Source organism: Populus alba, chromosome 3, assembly GCF_005239225.2.
Source record: "Populus alba chromosome 3, ASM523922v2, whole genome shotgun sequence".
Lineage (NCBI taxonomy): Eukaryota > Viridiplantae > Streptophyta > Magnoliopsida > Malpighiales > Salicaceae > Populus > Populus alba.
Genome location: NC_133286.1, coordinates 16,078,067 through 16,095,995, shown reverse-complemented (window position 1 = coordinate 16,095,995; position 17,929 = coordinate 16,078,067). Strand labels below are relative to the sequence as shown.

At 36.8% G+C, this 17,929-nt stretch overlaps 3 protein-coding genes and 1 non-coding gene across 7 annotated transcripts; 2 read left to right on the top strand and 2 right to left on the bottom strand.

The window, feature by feature from the left end:
* The first annotated feature begins 211 nt into the window (after window positions 1-211).
* On the top strand, window positions 212-1,425 carry LOC118028419 (protein LURP-one-related 17). Its single transcript, XM_035031983.2, has 2 exons — window positions 212-834; window positions 979-1,425. The coding sequence occupies exons 1-2, from the start codon at window positions 556-558 to the stop codon at window positions 1,360-1,362; spliced, it is 663 nt and encodes a 220-aa protein (XP_034887874.1). The 5' UTR covers window positions 212-555; the 3' UTR covers window positions 1,363-1,425.
* Window positions 1,426-1,767: 342 nt separating this feature from the next.
* TRNAA-AGC (transfer RNA alanine (anticodon AGC)) lies at window positions 1,768-1,840 on the bottom strand. Its single transcript has one exon. It is a non-coding gene; the product is annotated as a tRNA-Ala (tRNA).
* A 236-nt stretch (window positions 1,841-2,076) lies between these two features.
* LOC118028418 (uncharacterized) lies at window positions 2,077-6,987 on the bottom strand. Of its 4 annotated transcripts, none has more exons than XM_073408200.1 (7): window positions 6,477-6,987; window positions 5,973-6,278; window positions 5,148-5,303; window positions 4,188-4,510; window positions 3,268-3,775; window positions 3,118-3,150; window positions 2,077-2,910 (listed from the first exon to the last, which is right to left on the bottom strand). In XM_073408200.1, exons 1-7 carry the CDS (start codon window positions 6,721-6,723, stop codon window positions 2,411-2,413), a joined length of 2,073 nt encoding a protein of 690 aa, XP_073264301.1. In that variant the 5' UTR covers window positions 6,724-6,987; the 3' UTR covers window positions 2,077-2,410. The 4 variants fall into 4 exon arrangements, with proteins under 4 accessions (XP_073264301.1, XP_034887871.1, XP_034887870.1 ...); XM_035031980.2 differs by having other exon boundaries at window positions 5,148-5,192; window positions 5,943-6,278; window positions 6,477-6,986; XM_035031979.2 differs by having other exon boundaries at window positions 5,943-6,278; window positions 6,477-6,985.
* A 2,705-nt stretch (window positions 6,988-9,692) lies between these two features.
* Window positions 9,693-17,767, top strand: LOC118028420 (uncharacterized). Its single transcript, XM_035031984.2, has 16 exons — window positions 9,693-9,994; window positions 10,262-10,334; window positions 11,107-11,172; window positions 11,705-11,770; window positions 11,863-11,945; window positions 12,542-12,593; window positions 12,683-12,754; window positions 13,562-13,629; window positions 13,711-13,759; window positions 13,850-13,934; window positions 14,018-14,119; window positions 14,247-14,298; window positions 14,662-14,713; window positions 15,316-15,432; window positions 15,530-16,411; window positions 16,712-17,767. Exons 1-16 carry the CDS (start codon window positions 9,789-9,791, stop codon window positions 17,444-17,446), a joined length of 2,760 nt encoding a protein of 919 aa, XP_034887875.1. The 5' UTR covers window positions 9,693-9,788; the 3' UTR covers window positions 17,447-17,767.
* Window positions 17,768-17,929: the final 162 nt, after the last annotated feature.

The window sequence follows — 17,929 nt, the reverse complement described above, 5'->3', positions numbered from 1 at the left end:
AAAAAACATTCTCAAACATCCTCTAATTTCGTCCCTGACCTAGAAAGAAACACATCAACTCCCTTGGGTTTTACGCTCAACCTCCCACGTGGATACATATATAATTTCCTTCATCTGTTCAAGAAAATATAAATGCCGAACTCAACATATACAATACAATCAAACTCCTAACACTTTGAAAAACTTTGGAATCTTTGAGACCAACAATGGAAACGCACACGCGTCACATCTTCAAACCCTAACATATACAATACAATCAAACTCCTAACACTAAAGATTAAAATGAAATTATTTTCTTAATCTCACACGGAGACTCCGAGGGAAGAGGCATTTCTAGTTAGGTAAAGTCTTGTCGGGTTGGGATTTAGAATTTTAAGATGGCAGACCCTGTTAAACTTTCTTACAAGGAAACCCCACAATAGCAACGCGCCCTACACGCGCATGTCTCCTCCTAACAAGCAAAATCATAAGACAGACTATCATTCTAGCTACAGCTAACTTACATAAATATCTTCTTAGGTTTCAAAAGCAAAGACTACCACCGCTCTATTGAAGATGGTATTCTTCTTAAAATCTTTGTCAAGATCAGTCCATGATCAAGAACATCATCACGAGCCAGTTGCTGAGGATGAGGTGGAGACCAGGATTAACGATGGCACGTGCACGACATTAACAGTGTGGAGAAAATCACTTTTAATTAGTTGCAATGGATTTACAGTGATTAATTCTTGTGGAGATTTAGTCTATCGCGTTGATAATTACATTGATCGTCCTGACGAACTCGTTCTTATGGATGGCTCGGGAAAATCCATCCTCACAATGCGTCGACGCAAGGTAATCCGCCCCCTTTTGCTTTCCCGTTCTATACGTTTTTGAGTTCTTTAGGTGAAGAAGAAGCAGATTAGAACTCAAGACCCTATTAAGACGAATCGAATTAAGATTGGTCTCGTCTTAAATCTTGGTTAAACTCTTTTGCAGAAGCTTGGAGTGCCAGTACATAACTGGTTTGTCTATGAAGGTGAAGTGGGTAACTACTGTGAAACAAACAAATTATCAAAGAAGCCAATTTGGTGTGTGAGGAAGAATATTAACATCTTGCAAACCAATCACAATGTGCTCGCGTATGTTTTTCGAGGATCCACAGATAAAAGACATTCGTTTGTGATCGAAGGTTCTTATACGCGTAGATCATGCAAAGTGATAGGTGGATCAAGAAAGGTTTTGGCAGAGATCAAGAGGAAAGAAGCTATGGTCGAAGGTATTTCTTATGGGGTCGAGGTTTTTGTTTTGAATGTAGAGCCAGGATTTGATCCTGGATTTGCCATGGGTTTGCTTTTGATATTGGACCAAATGTTCCCCTGATTTTTACTCTTTTTTTTTTTTTTTTGAATTTTGTAATGAGAAAGTAAAATATCCATGTCCATATGTTTTGGCCGCAATATTAAGGAAATAGAAATACCAATGAGCACTGATCGGTTCAGAATAGAGAAATGCCAGTGGGTAGTGAGGTGACAGATAATCTTGGCTCCAAAGATTAAGAGAAAAACACATTTAATTTCCTTATGTTTTCCGATCATAGGAATATGTGGGGATTGCCCTCTCTCTCTCTCTGTTAAACTGATGAAATATCAAGTCGAAACTGCTAATTTAAATTCCCGGAATTTTTCTGTTCAAAGAATGGCTTCCCTTTTCTTTTACAGTCAAAAAGGGGGAAGGGAAAAAGAAACGGTGTAACCTTTTCAAAGCTGCAACACCAGCCAAAAAGCATGGAGATGCGGGGTATCGATCCCCGTACCTCTCGCATGCTAAGCGAGCGCTCTACCATCTGAGCTACATCCCCAAAGACAGGTGTCGGAGTGGAAGTTAATTTAATATAAATAATGTATGAGCACACAAGCAGCCATCTGAGCTGTGACGATTTTCTACTTTAGAACAATGTGTTGGTGCTGTGCTTCGTAACCGAATTTGAATCTAAAATACCGTTCTATATGAATCATTAACCAGATCTCCCCTAGTACGTCCACATGTTTCTTTGCATCACAAGCCACTCGGTGACGATCGTTTTGTTTTTTTAAAAAATAGATAGTTTTGCAAGTGTACTTACTTTCAACTAGGAAGACGAGGGAAATTTCTATTGCCTCGGTGAAGTGCTTTATATACAAGGCAAAGAATTACCTGCTCTTAATGGTACAACATAGCTTTTCATCCCTCAAGATGAACCCTTACAACAAATCCCGTCCGTCTACATTCTAAATCCGTACAACAATCCCACATTATGTACACATCGGCCCAGCACAGTTTGACTGGCACCTCAATGGCGGTGTTGATGGATTACAAGAATTGATTAAAACGAAGAGGTTTCTGAATCGGGAAAAACATTGATCAACCCTGCCTGTCAACACTCCCTGTTTCAGTCCATCTGCATCAATTTACGAACCTTTTGTTGACCGTGAAAAGTTCTATTCAGAACTTTTGCAGGTGGAGGAGGCATCACACATGCTTCCTTTAAGATGTAAGCAGCAGAATGTCTACTTTCTGCAATGGAGTCCCTAATTAGTTTGATGGGAGATGCTCTTCTTGATTTTGGAGCAGACCAATTTATTGGCCCTTTCCTAAGACTGTCGATATGATCAAGATCTTTTTTGTCCCTAATGGTTGAGGGTTTAGGCCTCTTTGTGGGCTTTATCCGGTCCATGCCACTTCTCGGCAAATGGTCAGACCCCATTGATAAAGTTGATGCTGCAGATACATCTTCAGGTTTCTCGATTGATTTTGTCCTGCGAGCTTTCATAGCCTTTTGTAAGAGCTCCTTAGGCCGCCTTAATATTCCATCTTGGTTTAGCCTTGCCACGTGAGTGGCAATGTCATACAAGGTTTGAGCAGCCTCCAACAGTCTTGGACAACGTTCAACTGCCAGGCAGAAAAATAACACAAAAAACAATTAATTGCAATGATTATCCAGTCAAACCCGGGCCCGTAATGGCAAGCACAGATACATCCAGACCATTGAACTCATAAACTAGTAACTCATCACACAGTGTACAGACAAGGTTGAAAAAGGCAGCTGAGTATTTCAAATCAAATGAAAACAAAGTTACGACTAACTTCAAATTTTACCTCTTCCTTGAGACTTCAGGTCATCTTCAGATTCTGCAAATGGAAGACAAATGACCCTATTAATGGTATTTACAATATATCTACATGTATCTTTGTTAAATACAAGCCTCAAAAGACCAGCAGAAAAGGTAGCCCTTCAAGAATTATTACCTAGCAGAACATGGGATGTCATAGAAGCTTGTGAGGATGACAAACCCCACCCACACCAAGGTTTCAATGAGTCAACATTATTTCCTAGAACAGCTGGCTTTGTTACTTGTGAAGGAACTAAGGTCTCATCATAAGCACATGACTCCAAATTTGTAAGAGTATCAGAGGCACGCCCAGGTAAATTGAAACTGTCCCCTATTCTTACCCATCTACCTTGGCATGTACTCCTACTTGGTGAACACTTAACCGCGTCAGAATTAGTTCTGGAGTGCTGCCCACTGAAAGTGTGTGACCAGGGAAAAGCTGGCAAGCTAGCCTGGCGAGATGTTTGCTTCCCAGGTCGTGGATCAGGGGCATGCCTTGATGATGCAGCAATCTTGGTTGCATCCAGAAGCAGGGACTCCAGATCCTTGGGTGGAGGAAGTGCCAACCGATCCAGAGTATCTTTAGGTTGGTCAAATGAAAAATCAAGCAAATTAGCAGGAGTTTCAGGCTTGTTGCAAGAATCCTGTATGTTTGAAAGAGGAGAAGATAGAGCACACATTCATTTACAATGAGCATCATTATCTTTGAAGGATAAGTAGTGCTAGCATGTTAGATGACAACCAAAACAATTCTATCATTGGAGCCTTAAGACTATTAAGTTCAATCACACAGAATTGCATACCAGTTGTCCCAAATTTCAGTCAGCTCTACAAATTGACTTCAAATTGATAGTATAGGGAGTTAGATGACCGTCAAGGCGACTTGAGTTTTTTGAAATTTAATAGTAAGATTTTAGAAAGAAATGTGAATAGTTATCTGTGTGTTAGGAAATAAATTGAAGAAGTTCACAGTGACTAATTAAGTGAGTTGTTAAATTCTCATCTAATTCATGCTTGTCTACATTCTCTTGCATTCAACAATTTCATTGAACTAACCTTGGTAGATGAAGAAATATCAGTTGCTGAAGAATCTCCATTTTCAACAATAGAAACAGAGTAAGATGGGCATGTAGGCATTTTCTCGTTGGAATAGACATCTGTCTCAGCAAAATTCTGGAGATGAGCAGGCCTGGAGAAATGAAGAATAAAGCAAGCTTTTACAACTGAATGCAGAATATTTTCAGTTGCATTTATGGCTTTCTTCCCCTTGTCTTTGCCTAAGCTAGGACACTCGTAAGTGCCATCAAGAACATCATTCAATGATATATGGTCTACCAGCTTTGTGATGTCATGATCATCCGTCTTCAAACCACATAGTCCTGAGATTAATATCCAAATATAAACACATCAGTTTTTAGCAACCCAGCGTAAAGAGAAGATAAATAGCACAATAAGTTATAAGCACCATAAAAAAGAGAGAGAAAAAAGGTATTGCAGCAAGATAAGACAACCTTAAAAAGTGCTGAAAAAAGCAATATCAGTGAAATTATACATGATATTGCAAAATCTCATATAGATTGATATTGGCAACTGAAAATCAAATGTCCATTCATCATCAGAAACACTACTTCAATGGACCAGACCTCGATTGGGAAATTAGGGCAGTTCTAAACTATCAAAGAGAGAGGCAATTGACTCAACTTGTGGCTTCAAAACATGCTGATGCACACACTCCCCCACCCTGAATTGATGGGTTTCTTTCAAAAACTTGCCAAATAATTCCCAAGAACATCACATTAATTTAAATTATATATCAAGCATCAAGAATATCAGTATTATATTAATTTCAGTAAAAATAGAAGGTTGATTTGGCATGCCTCTAATGTATGGAAACTAAATTTGTATGCATGGATGTAATACAGAGTAAGCTGAGGCATGATTAACAATTCTTACACATATTGTCAATGAAAACTGATCATAAAACAAAAAAGAAGTATTTATTTGACTGTATTGTACCAAAATAGCTGTTCCCACCACCAGCTGAACCAAAGCTCGCCAAACCTGCCTTCACAGAGAAGGAATCAAATTTAGTCTTCAATGTAACTTTAGAGTGTCTCCTATCACCTCGCTTGCGGCCAAAGTTGTTCTTTTTTTTTGCTGATTGAGTTTTTTCTAAAACGTACATTAGATAGATAAATCATGCATCAGTATGAGGATTGAGGTGGCTAATAGCTTTCATATCAATAGTACTACATATTCTTGTACGCACATAACTAAATCACATATAATAGAAGAACATATGATAGGTCATTGTTAGTTGCTACAATCAAATTTCAGCGATGCCAACAGTTGTGAGTGACATGGAAAAATTACGTCATCATTATGAGAATTCATCCTAGCACAGTTCAGATTTTGACATAACTAGTATATGAAGTAGAGCAGAAACAGCAGTTAAAGAACTTTGCTTGAGAGAAGTGGAAGAGAAAAGGAATGCTGCAGTTCCAAAACTGCTTTCTCTGTGGAATGTTTAGCAAGTAATACGCCGAGGAAATAAGTGCACACTTACACAAATCCTGCTAGGTATTCACAGCAGCATGCAGAAACAGACAACCACCACATTATGTGGCGAGCTTCCATATACATGAATATATAATTAAAAACATGTATGTGAAGGAGAACAATATTGTTGTCAATAAAACGACCACAACTAAGAAAATCATTTTAGGGAGCGAGCTTCCACCACTGGCATCTGAAGTAGACAGAAAACACTTCAGTTCAACTGGTTATTTAATACCAGAGAAAAGGGTTTACCATTACAGTCAATCTCGGTTGGATGCGAACCTAGCTTATCAGAAGAATCCTTTGAGTCAGCAACTCCAGCTGGTCTAGTAGAATCTTCTAATGGAGATAACCGTGGTCTCTTAGAACAACCACTGCTACTTCTTGTCACTTTTCCTCCTCTTCTTTGTACTTGCACTTCTTCAGGCCTAGGAATCCATGAAGGACCATTTGAGCCACTGCAATTGAGTTGTTTAGAAATGTCTCCAATAGGTGAGCTAGGTTTCTTAATAACATCCACACGGTGTTCCAGGGGTAAAACTTTCTCCCATGAAATTGACTGCAAAGCAGTGAGTGAGCTCGTTTCATCTGCCAAACAATGTTAATAGAACATTAGCTTACATCAACGCAAAAGACCACACACCCAAACCACAAGCAGCCAAAATATAAGGTCAAAAAACAACGAATTCTTGTATAAGATAAAAAACAACGAATTCAATAAAGTATATAAATATAAAAAAATTATTGTATAGGTCAAAAATTCAAAAAACAAGGTAAAAGACAAACCTTTTTGAGCAAACAAAGAGCTGCAATGCTGAATCGAAGCAGCTGCTGCTCTAGGGTTAACTAAAATCGACTCCTCGACCTCAACAACTTCTTTACCAACAAGCTTCGAGACCCTAGTATTATCATTATTATTATCTCTACCGAACACCTCATCAGATCCCATAACAAAACTCTTATTCTTTTTCACCGCCGCCGCCGCCGAAACAACTACATCCACCGGATAATTCAGCTCCACCGACGCATCCATCACGGCCGCATAATTAACATGAAATTAGAGAAAACGATGTCGTGTAGAAGTGTTAATGAAGACAATTGAGAAATTGTAGGGAAGATGAAGAGAAAGGAATTGTTTGGATAGGGAAAGCATAGTTGCGGCTGAGGGAAAGAGAGGGTTTGTTTGGATGCGAGGCTCTTGTTAGGGCAAGAAATTTGGATGAGAATGAGAAGTATTTATAGTTTTCGGGATTTGGTGAGGTGAGGCGTGTGAATTTGAATTATTCCCCGTCGTTTTGGGTATATTCCGGTATGTGGGAGGGTAATTTAGTCTTTATGTTTTTTTCACGCGGATTCGATGAGTCAAATTATGGAATTTTCACGCTGCTGACTAGTATAAACTTTTTTTATCCAATTGATTTCCCAGATTATCCTCTAACTTCATTAATTTCATTAATGTAACACTAACAAAAAAAGAGAATTTCAAATTAACATGCCATTGCTAATGCAGCCAAGAGAAATCTATGCTAATCGACCCAAGAGAAATCAAAATCAAAGAGAAGATGAAACAATTTCCGTTTTTTTCCAGTCAAACTGCGAGCTTCAAGTCACGCTAAATGCATAAACTTAGCACCTCCTCTCTCATCTCCCGATTATGCTTTCACTTGCAGCCGTCCCTTATTCCATAAGAAATTCTCCACCTCGTTGCTAACAGAGGTACAGTGACATTGGGCCATGAGAGAGCCAGGATCATGAGATAGAGCAACCCATTTTTTACTCCCTTTGATATAACAAAGAAAAGAGTAAAGAAGATGACACAAAAGAGAGAAGAGAGAAGAGAATCGAAAAATTAATAGTGATGATGTTAACACCAAATAACAATTACTGGTAAAATAATTACGATGGAGATATGTTATATTATGTGCTATCTGCTTTAAGATTTGATATTAGGAGAAAAAATGAAACAAAATTAAGAGTGCATTTCAAACCCTTAACACTAGACATTATCTTGTTCTATAATGGTCGGGTTCGTTAAGTGAGGGTGATGGAGTCTTGTGCTTCATGCCCGGCCATTTATCCGATCGGAAATTGGAAATGAAAGGAATCCCAGTGGCTTAAATTATTCTACAATTATTGCCGCGTCGCCACCCATTAATCATTACTACTATCTATTCTTTAATATTTTCACCGTTATTATCATCTTCGCTACTGCATCCATTACTGTCAATGCTACATCATCTCATCAACTTTTTTTTTTTTACTTAAAATGATCACTCAGGTCATTTGTTTTGCATTAAATACTTTACAACAAAAAATAATTTATAGATTTTTCCATGTTTATTTTGAAAAAAATATTTTCTTATGTTTTTTTCTTGTGAAATATTTTACAATAAAATTTATCAATAAATAATACTTTACGGTCAATCTTCAAACTCAGTTTTTTAGCTAGAGCTCATGAATTTTTCTAAAAAAAAATTTGAATAGTAGTTCACATACAATATCATATATTTATTTTAACCATTATCCTCATCTCACAATCACTACCACCATCTCCTCCTCCTTCGTAACCATCTTCATTACCACCACCATCTCCCAACTATCTTCTCCACCATTATTATCATTTCATCACAACAATCACCTCTTTTTCTATCATTACTATTCAAAATATTTTATATGTTAAAAAAAATTATCTTAAAATTTTTAAAAGATAAATCATGTTTTTATCGATCATTTAAGTTGTATTTTGACTTGTTAAGTCACTTATCATATACTTCAATTTTAAACTCATGTTATAAAAGAAGCCAAGTTGAAAGTTTTTAAACTTGATCCACTGGATAGGGTTTAATAACAATACCAAATAATTTTTTTAAAAATTCCATCTTCCATTTTTTTCTTTCAATTGAATTATTATTTTTTATTAATTTTATTCTTTAATATTTGATTAATTTTGAATTAATATTCATAATTTATTTTGATTTAATTTTTATAAAATTCTCATAATTTTAAATAAGTATCCCGGCATCAAGTAAAAAATAGTTAAAAAAAAGTTAGCAAACCTAATAAAATTTATATTTCAAATCATAGGTTTAACATATTAAACAATAAAATTGAGTTAATTTAATATGTTATTGTTTCAATATTAAAAATAATATTATCTTTAAAGAAAATTTAAAACCAAACCATATTTTTTATTAATTTTTCAGGTTGTTTTTAAATTTATTAAATTAAATAAGTTACATTAAAATAATTCTTACATAATTTAATTTTAAACTAGAAATAAATAAAAAGTAAAGTAATGAGTTTTTAAAGTCAGTATAATAACGATGCTAAATTATTCATCCAGGCCTATACATTTTTTTAAGTTCCATAAAATTTTGTTGCAACTCTGCAGTGTGGTCAGAAAACTACTATTACACTATAAAATGTCTCGAAACAATACACATGAGCATTTAAACTCTCAACAGGCAAATCATAAAAGACAAACCCACATGCAAAAAGAAAAAGATACACTTGAAAAATTTAAAATGGATGTGGAGACAACATCCTCAAAGCCAACGATTTTTTTAGTATAAAATTGCTAAAATTTTATCCAAAGTGTCGTTTATTAAAAAAAAACTAAAATAAAAGGGTGAAGTTCAACATTATGCGCACCCTCACAATACACTATGAACTGGAAAAGTGGTTTTTTAATTTTTTTTTATTCTGGTTCTCAAACTTTGTTTTCATCAATTGAGTTCTTTAATTATAAATTGGTCGCCAATTGCTTTGCCTATAAGCAAAATTGAAAGAAAAAGAATCAAGATGAAAAAAACGCAAAAAATAGCTGGTGCAAAATATTTTTTTTTAAATTTACTTTTAATATAAAAAAATATTTTCTAATATTTTTTCACTTCAAAAATTATATTTTTTATTTTGATTTAAAAATATAAAAAAATTAATTTAAATAAAAAAATATTCAAAGTAAAACTAACTCCCAAAAACCGTAATTATTCACATAAAAAAATTGCTTCTACTGCTCTATAAAAAAAAATCCCTCAACAACAGCATAACCGTCCGTACCTTCGCACGGAGAGAGATAAGGGGCGCGCGTGAAATATAATGGTCGGAATGATGGCCGGAACAATGATGCCGCCACCTCAAGCAGCGGAGGGGGTGACGATCAGAGCGGCAGGGCAGCAGATGTCGGCGTCGCTTGCGAACTCGTTCAGAGTTCATGCTGTAGCGGAGCGATTATCTTTGCATATACAACCTGGCTTTGACAGTAACCCTACGGAGTTCTTTGGCCTTTGCCTCTCTCTTGCTCGGTAAATTCATCTTCTCATTATCAGCCACACGAAAATTTTATTTATCTAGGTTTTTATTCGATCCTCTGTTTTAATTTCAGTGTTAAGTTTTGCTTGTTTAGTTAGCTAGGGTTTATAATTTAACATTATAAGTGTTTCTCGGTCTGGCGAAGCAACGAGCATTTCGGAATTAAATTTTGATTAATTCTGCTTTTCTTTTTGTGTGTATTTTTTTGACACTTGCTGGTGTTGATTAGCTTATTATTAAATTTTTTTCGGGGAATACAGAGGGATTGATTTTGCAGTTGCCAACAATGAGACTCTGCCGAAAGCTCAAGAATTACCTTTTTTATTGAAACAAGTGAGTTGTTTCGTACTCTTATTATTGTTCCCTTTTTATGTATTCTTTTATCAATTGCATAATTTTATATTTTGGGTAACAATGCAACACCCTGCTATTTTCAAATGGACCACCCGTATTTATGTCAAGCTTCTTGGATTTTTCATACGACAGATGTTATGTTGATTTTGTTCTCAACATCATCTATGTTGGCTTAATTGACAAGTGCAGTTAGGATGGTCAGAATGTGGGTAATGTGCTCCATAATCTGTGCTACTTTTGAGCTAAAGCAATCTTCATTCATACTTCTTTATATTTAAATCTTTATGATAATAGGAGATGCATTAACTCTTCTGCATTTTTCCATTAGCTTGGGACATGTTGGATTAGTTCTTTTTCTGTTTTGGGTGTCTTTGTTAGTCCCTAACATGACAGAGTTATTGATGGTGAATTTCTCGTGTTTGGGAAGAGGTAAAAAAGTGCAAAAGTTTTTGAAATTGTGTATTGTCTGTGGTTATTTGGGGCAACTGGATGGAGTGGAATACTGTTATCGTTCCTTGTACGAAATGCCATGGCATAGAATAGCCTTTTGGCATCCTTATGGAGTTTCCATATACAATATTCAGCTGAACTGACAAAACCTGTTATCTTATTTCTTTTTCATTGTCTGGGAGGATAGCTTGTCATGTTATATCCACTCCCTCTTTATCAATAAACTATTCTATTTTCAGCTTTAAAAAAATCTGCTATGGAGAAAAGTATCATCTTATAATTATTCTCATCTGCTATGCAGATTTGCCAACGTAAAAATGATGTTTTCTTGCAAGCAGCTATTATGGTTCTGATGGCTTCCGTTAAGGTATCTCAGCAATACTTCTGTAGCTTGTTTAAAGCATTTTCACAAATGTTCCTCATCTTCTGTTGAATGTTGTTTTGGGCTATACAGCTGGACTTTTATTGTATGTGGTTTCCTTCACTAAATCGGAAAAATGGATGGATGGGTTCAGTTAATCATTACTGAATCTATTGTTTGGGGTGTCAGAGGAGAATTCTTGTGGAACACTTGACTGTGGCATGAATGCTTTTTCTTATCTAATGTTACATAAAGGTTTCCCCATTGATTCCCTTTTTTGTCTTCAGGTGCATTGCTTGTTCATTTTTGTGCCATCTTCCTGCATTCTTCAAATGAATGCTCATGCTAAGAGTATTTTATTACAGCTAATAAATTCTTATGCTTGATCATTTCTTTTCCTCCTTTCCTCTCCCTTCTGTTTTGAAAGTTTTTTATTTTTCTCTCTGAGGCCCGTACATTGTGCAGTTGTAGTCATCCAATATAAAATTAAACTGAAGTTCATGTGATCATTCTCACTTTCTCTGTCTTCATGTGGTAGAATGCTTGCATGGTTGGATGGTTTCAAGAGAAAGAAACTCAAGAACTCGTTACTCTTGCCACCGAGGTGCTATAATTCTCTTCCACTGAGTTTTTGTGCCATATGTGATGTGATTTGCTTAGATGTTGCTAATTATCATCTTTCACTGCCTGTTTCAGATAGGGAAAGTCTTTTGCACTCCTGGAGATATTAATGCTGGGACAACTGATTCTCTTTCCATTATCCCAACAATCATGTCCAGGTAAAAGGTTTTGTAATTCCTCTTCTTTTCCTTTTCCTTTTCTGTTTTACAACCTTTTCATACTGAGTTTTCCAATTCCAGTTTTACAAGTAATTTCTGCTTAATGATTTTCGACTTTCGTGTTTGACATTTTTTTATGAGATCAACACACCACATGAAATGACTTTCCCAAGATCTTTATGAAGGCATTTAACATTTTATGAGCTCTCACTATTGATGGTTGATCCTATATTATTTTTTTCTTGCCAACTTTGGCCTGCTCGGTAACTTAAATAAATGAGAATTTCGTGTGCAAAAATAAAATGCGAAGTAGAATGATTATAAAGGAATCATAACTAGAAATTTTGGCATCCTTTATAGAAAATCTAGCATAAAAGTGGTAGAGATGGAATTTTGGCTTGCATTTCACAACATTTGTCAAGATGTGCCCCTGGTTTCAGCCACCAAATGGGCTCTATAGTTGCTGTGCCAATTGAATTGTTAGGTTGGTTGAGGGGTAATCATATGAAATCTATCAAGATGGCCTTTGCTTTGAATTTTTTAGCTTTGAATGTCTTGAGATAATATTTGAAATCCCCCACCCCTTTCTCTCGCAGGTTCTATCCACTGATGAAGATGGGTCAGATAATTGTTTCTCTAGAAGTCAAGGTAGTTTCATTCCTGTTTTCTTTTATATCTTCAGCAGCTGAAAAATGCTTTTGTTGATATTTTCTTTCCTTTTGTTTTGTGTGTTGTAGCCTGGATTTGGTGCACAAGTGATTGATTTTCATATTTCAAAGACGACAAGAAATTCGACCGAGGACAAAATAGTAAGCATTCTTTACTTTGTTTAAAACTTTTTACTGGTCTAAGGTGAGTTTGCATTGTAATATTGGGGATGAGTGGGATTTAAATTGAATATGCATCTGATCTTCTTAATTTACATATATTCTATTTAGAATTTGCTCTGTCGCTGCATTAGTGCCCTATTTACTCAAGTTGTGAATGTTTCTGCTTAATGAATGGCTTATTACGTGACTACTGGCTTGACTGCTGGAAACCTCATTTCTGTTTGACTTCATTGCCATTTTGATTTGTGGTCTGATTGTTGCCGACTCTTATTTTGTTGGCTTATCTAAATTGGTCAAAGCATCTCACCTTCTATGTGCAATTTGGCCTTTGGTCTTGGTGCTCTATAGTTTCAATCATCTGTTCCATGGGTGGTACTTTGTCTTGTTGGAATACCCAACTCGGGGAACCTCAGGCAAGTTGAATTGAGGGAAGAAGGTTCCCAAATATCACTTGTCTTAACAATTGAGCTTTAGGCAATGTAGACATTTGTATCTCTGCTTTGTCCAGGGTCACCAGGACCATGTGAAATAGATTTCAGCCATAAATTGGTAAATGTCTACCCTCAGTATTAGCATGCTGCAAGTTAACCCCAGCTGGGGAATGTCAAAAGTCAAAACCATAGTAAATAAATGGCAATTGATCCTGACTGAGTTAATTACATGCTGTTATTATTATTTGTTTGCACTGTTACTGTTGCTTTAGTACTTTCACTCTCAGAATGGAATGTTTGATCGTCAAATTCATTCAACTTCTCACTCCTATTTTGTTTATCCTGTGGCTTGCAGTGGTTATTTGTAGCACAGACAGATAATACAGAGACATCTACCTGTATTGTAACCCCACAAGAAGTGAAGTATGCATCATTTTTTTGCTTCTTTGTTAGTTTCTGTTGCTTTATTAAATTCTGATAATCTTTTCTATTAAACCCTTTTAGCTTTCTTTTAAACGGAAAGGGAGTAGAGAGGAGAACTAATGTTATAATGGTTAGTGTAATTCCTCTTAAACATTTTGGATTTTGACATATGCAGTAGCTGGATTTGATAGCCTTATGATGATTTTTCTTTTCAAATTAGGATACCGGACCACAGATGCCAACCAACGTTACTGGAATGCTTAAATATGGAACAAATCTTCTTCAAGCTGTTGGCCAGTTTAAGGGTATGCTCAAGCACAAGTCCTTCTATTTCTTGAAAGTTCATGGTTTATTAGAGTGACCTTTGTCTGACATTTTAGCTTTCTAGGCCATTATGTTATAGCTGTCGCCTTCATGAGTGTGGAACCAAAACCTGAAACTCCTGTCCTACAAGATTACGTTCACCCTTGTGCAGCTGAACTAGATCCAGGTATGCTGATAGTGGAAAAAAGAAAACAGAAGATATTAATTTTTATTTTTGGTCTAGAATGGTTTTACAATTGTTTTTGTGATGTTATTTGATCTTTCATTTGTTGTCTCTTCTTATTCTGTCTTAGATTCTGACATAATTGAGGGACCATCACGTATCTCTCTTAATTGTCCCATAAGGTATGCTATGGTACTTTTGCTTGTGATAAATGCTGTGATAATTTCTTATTCTGCTTCTCTGAATAAAAGTTTGTGGTTACTTTAGATGTTTTCTCTCACTGGGAGAATTTGAAGCGATTTGTTGTAACTTGCTAGTATTAAGATTGATTTAAGTTATTGAGAGAAGTGATGGTTTAACTTTGTGTGAATCTTAATTAAAGTAAAGCGTAAGTTACTGCTAAATAGATTTCGGGTTTGCTATTATGTCTTGTTTTTTTATGAATGACAAATCAGGTATAAGTCATTATGGCAGCATGTTTCTGTTTGTCTTTAGGGGCCAAAAATTACCCTTGTCCTGATCAACTGATTTTTCATCTCATACAGCTACACACGAATCAGAACTCCTGTCAAAGGGCATTCATGCAGACATCTTCAGGTGAGCAAACTATCTATTATCAACTGTTGATCGCTGATGCTTGTTGCAAATAGTTGTCTCATTTGCATCGTCAACATAACAGCATGATGGGTATTAGTGTTTGGAACACTTGGTATTGTTTCAAGTAAGGCTGTGATTTCTCAGCATCCCCAATTTGTATCATTATGGGACCCTGGAGCACTGTGATACAAGGTTCTGCAAATCCCTAGTCGTCTGTATTATAGCATTTGGCTAAACTGTACAAGCTAAAATGTACTGTTTTTATTTGCTTGGAAAACCTTGTTTAAGGTGTAAAAATGCTTGCTTTGCTACAAAACTGTTTCTGGGAAGTTGGAGCATAATTTCGAAACTAGGCAGAATATTTTAGATTATTCTAGTAATTTTATAGAGGACCAAGTAACTATGCAATATTAGGGAAAAATTAATATAGATCATCTCCACAATGCTCCAATTTGCATGATATATGGTCTTCAGAATTGTTATAGAATTTAAGACATGGTTGCTTTTAATGTCCACTGACTTGTCATTTTCAATTGTTACTATTTCATGTTTTCCTTGTTTTTTGAATATTTTCCTTCCTCACTGCTTTCTATGTGCCTTAGTGTTTTGATTTTAGTAACTTCGTCGATATAAATACAAGAAGACCATCTTGGCGCTGTCCACATTGTAATCAGCATGTCTGCTACGCAGATATTCGAGTTGATCAAAACATGGTTAAGGCAAGTTGTGGGGTTGGAACTGCTATATGCTTATCCTTCATTAATAAACCTGACACGTTTTTCTCACTTATTATTATTATTTTGGTTTGTTCTGTAGGTTCTGAGAGAAGTGGGAGACCATTGCAGTGATGTGATTATCTCTGCTGATGGATCATTGAAGGCCATCTCAGAAAGTGACAATAAAGTAGATCAGACACAAGAAAGGACTTTGCATTGTGAGAAGGGCATGCCGGAGCAGGTAGAATCTATGACTTCCACGAGAACCCTTCCCATGGTTATGGATCTCACAGTAGATGATGATGAGATAAATGGTGAGGATAATATTGATGCTGAAGACAGGAAACCTTTTCTGGCTACTCTTCAAAACCATCCTGTCGATACTAATCCAATTCCAACCATGCCATCACAATTGGTTAATGCAAATGCACCTGGTCGAAACTTTTCTACTCTAGCGGATGAATTTTGGTCCAGTCCTTACTGGTCCAGTTCTGCATCAGATGCACAAATGGTGAATGGCTTCTCTGAGCCCTCTACTACCACTTTTATGACATCTCCTGTGATAACTGATTCTGTTTCTCCTGCACTTAACTGTGATGTTGGGGGTTACGGGAATACCACTACCTCCTCATTGATGCATAATCAGCTATCTGCTTCAAGTTATTTACAGTCGCTGCAGCAAAAATTTGTGAATTCAATTGCCAATGGTGAGTATGGTACATTGCCACCAATGTATCATGCCAACAGGTCTCCAATAGCAGTTCAGGCACTCCCAGCTCGGCCTCAAACACCAGCTCCACAACAAAGATCAAGAACTCCTAATCCTGCGATTTCCAGTGGGGCCTCCCTTTCTTCTCATGGTACTCTACCAGAAGCTGCAAATGGTCTTAGCTCGGTCTCTGGTAATATGGACAGGCAGCAGCAATTTGCTAGATCCCTTAACACGAATTCATCTTCTTCGCAGCATAACTCTTCTGCGCAGGTCAGATATGCTTCTGTTGCCTTCTATACTTCATTACGTGTTTATATATGGCAAAGCATGTGCCTGCCACAGTAGAAGTGAGCTGGCATTATCAGACCACAAGTTCATTTAATTTGTTGTCTGCTTGACCAAACAGGTTGACAAATTGCATTGTTTATATGTGCCATTGAGTTTCCTCTTCCGTGTCTGCTAATTAAGCCATTGGATTTTATCTTCTGTATGTTTGTTTGCTTGAGAGCATTTTGTTCTGATTTCTTTCATAACCTTTTCAGCTTTATTGTTTGTCTAATTCTCTCACAGAACTGGAATGCGCAAGACCATCCATTTATGCATGGTCAATCAGCTCAACAACAGGCTGTTACCCTCCCTAGTTCGAGTCAATTGGCTGGTGCTCACAGAGCATCTTCACCCAACTTACTATATCAGCAACCTCTTCGAGTGCCCCAATCAAGGAGCCACCCTCCAAATGTAGTCCGATCATCTTTGCCTCTGGCACCAGCTCAAACCCAGCAAGGGGCTGCACAAGTTGGGGTTGGAAACTCAGCAGGTGCTACAAATAGCCAACAAAGTAGGTTGATGGTTGCTGCTCAGCTTGCTGCCCAGAGGGCTAGACAGCCACCTTCAGTGCCAGTTCAAATTCAAACATCTGGAGCAGGGCCATCATATCTTACTAGTGCTGATGGGATTAGAGCGCCAGCAACTGAGCAGAGAGGGAATGCTGGAGGAGCATTGCCAGCAGTTTCTGGCACTGAGGGTCTGGTGGATTTGGCATCAGAACAGAATTGGCGACCAACAGGTCGAATGCGTGGAAGTCTCTCAGGTCGAGCTTATTCTGCTGCTCTTAAAGAGTTCATGGTTCAGCCTACCCAACAAACTCAAACCCCAAGACCACCACCAAACTTACCCCCATCTCAATCCAGTATGCCACCTCACCTGCAGTTTCTCTTTGCAAGAAATGCCCAAGTTCCTCAGGCACAGAGTAGTCCTGTGACTGGATCTGCCATTTCAAATGGAAGCTCCAGTAGTCTACCATAATATTTCAAATGGAAGCTCCAGTAGTCTACCATAATATTATCCACTGATTTGCTAACTTAAGATGTATATGAACTGTATGGCTGAGTTTTGCTTCACACAGTTGTTCTGTATTAGGGCCTCGTAGAAATCTGAACTCCACGTGCGTGGATTCAGGATTGAACTTGGTTTCTAGTGGGGTTTTATATTGTTCAGGCAAGCATAACTAATTTAGGATCCTCCTAGGATGGTAAGACCATGTTTAATGATATTACCTTAACACTCCAAAAGAATTTGGGATTTTTTATGGAATGTTTATATGAATAGAGAAAGTATATTAATGTATTTTTTTAATCTTTTAATAATGATTCCATGTCATGGCTCAGCGCTTGGGGTGGGTGCAGGTCGTGAGGATAAGTATTGGAGGTGCATCTATTTCTAAATTGTGATAAACAAGAGATGCGAAAAAAAATATTCTAAATGATTATATATTTGGCTTTAATAATA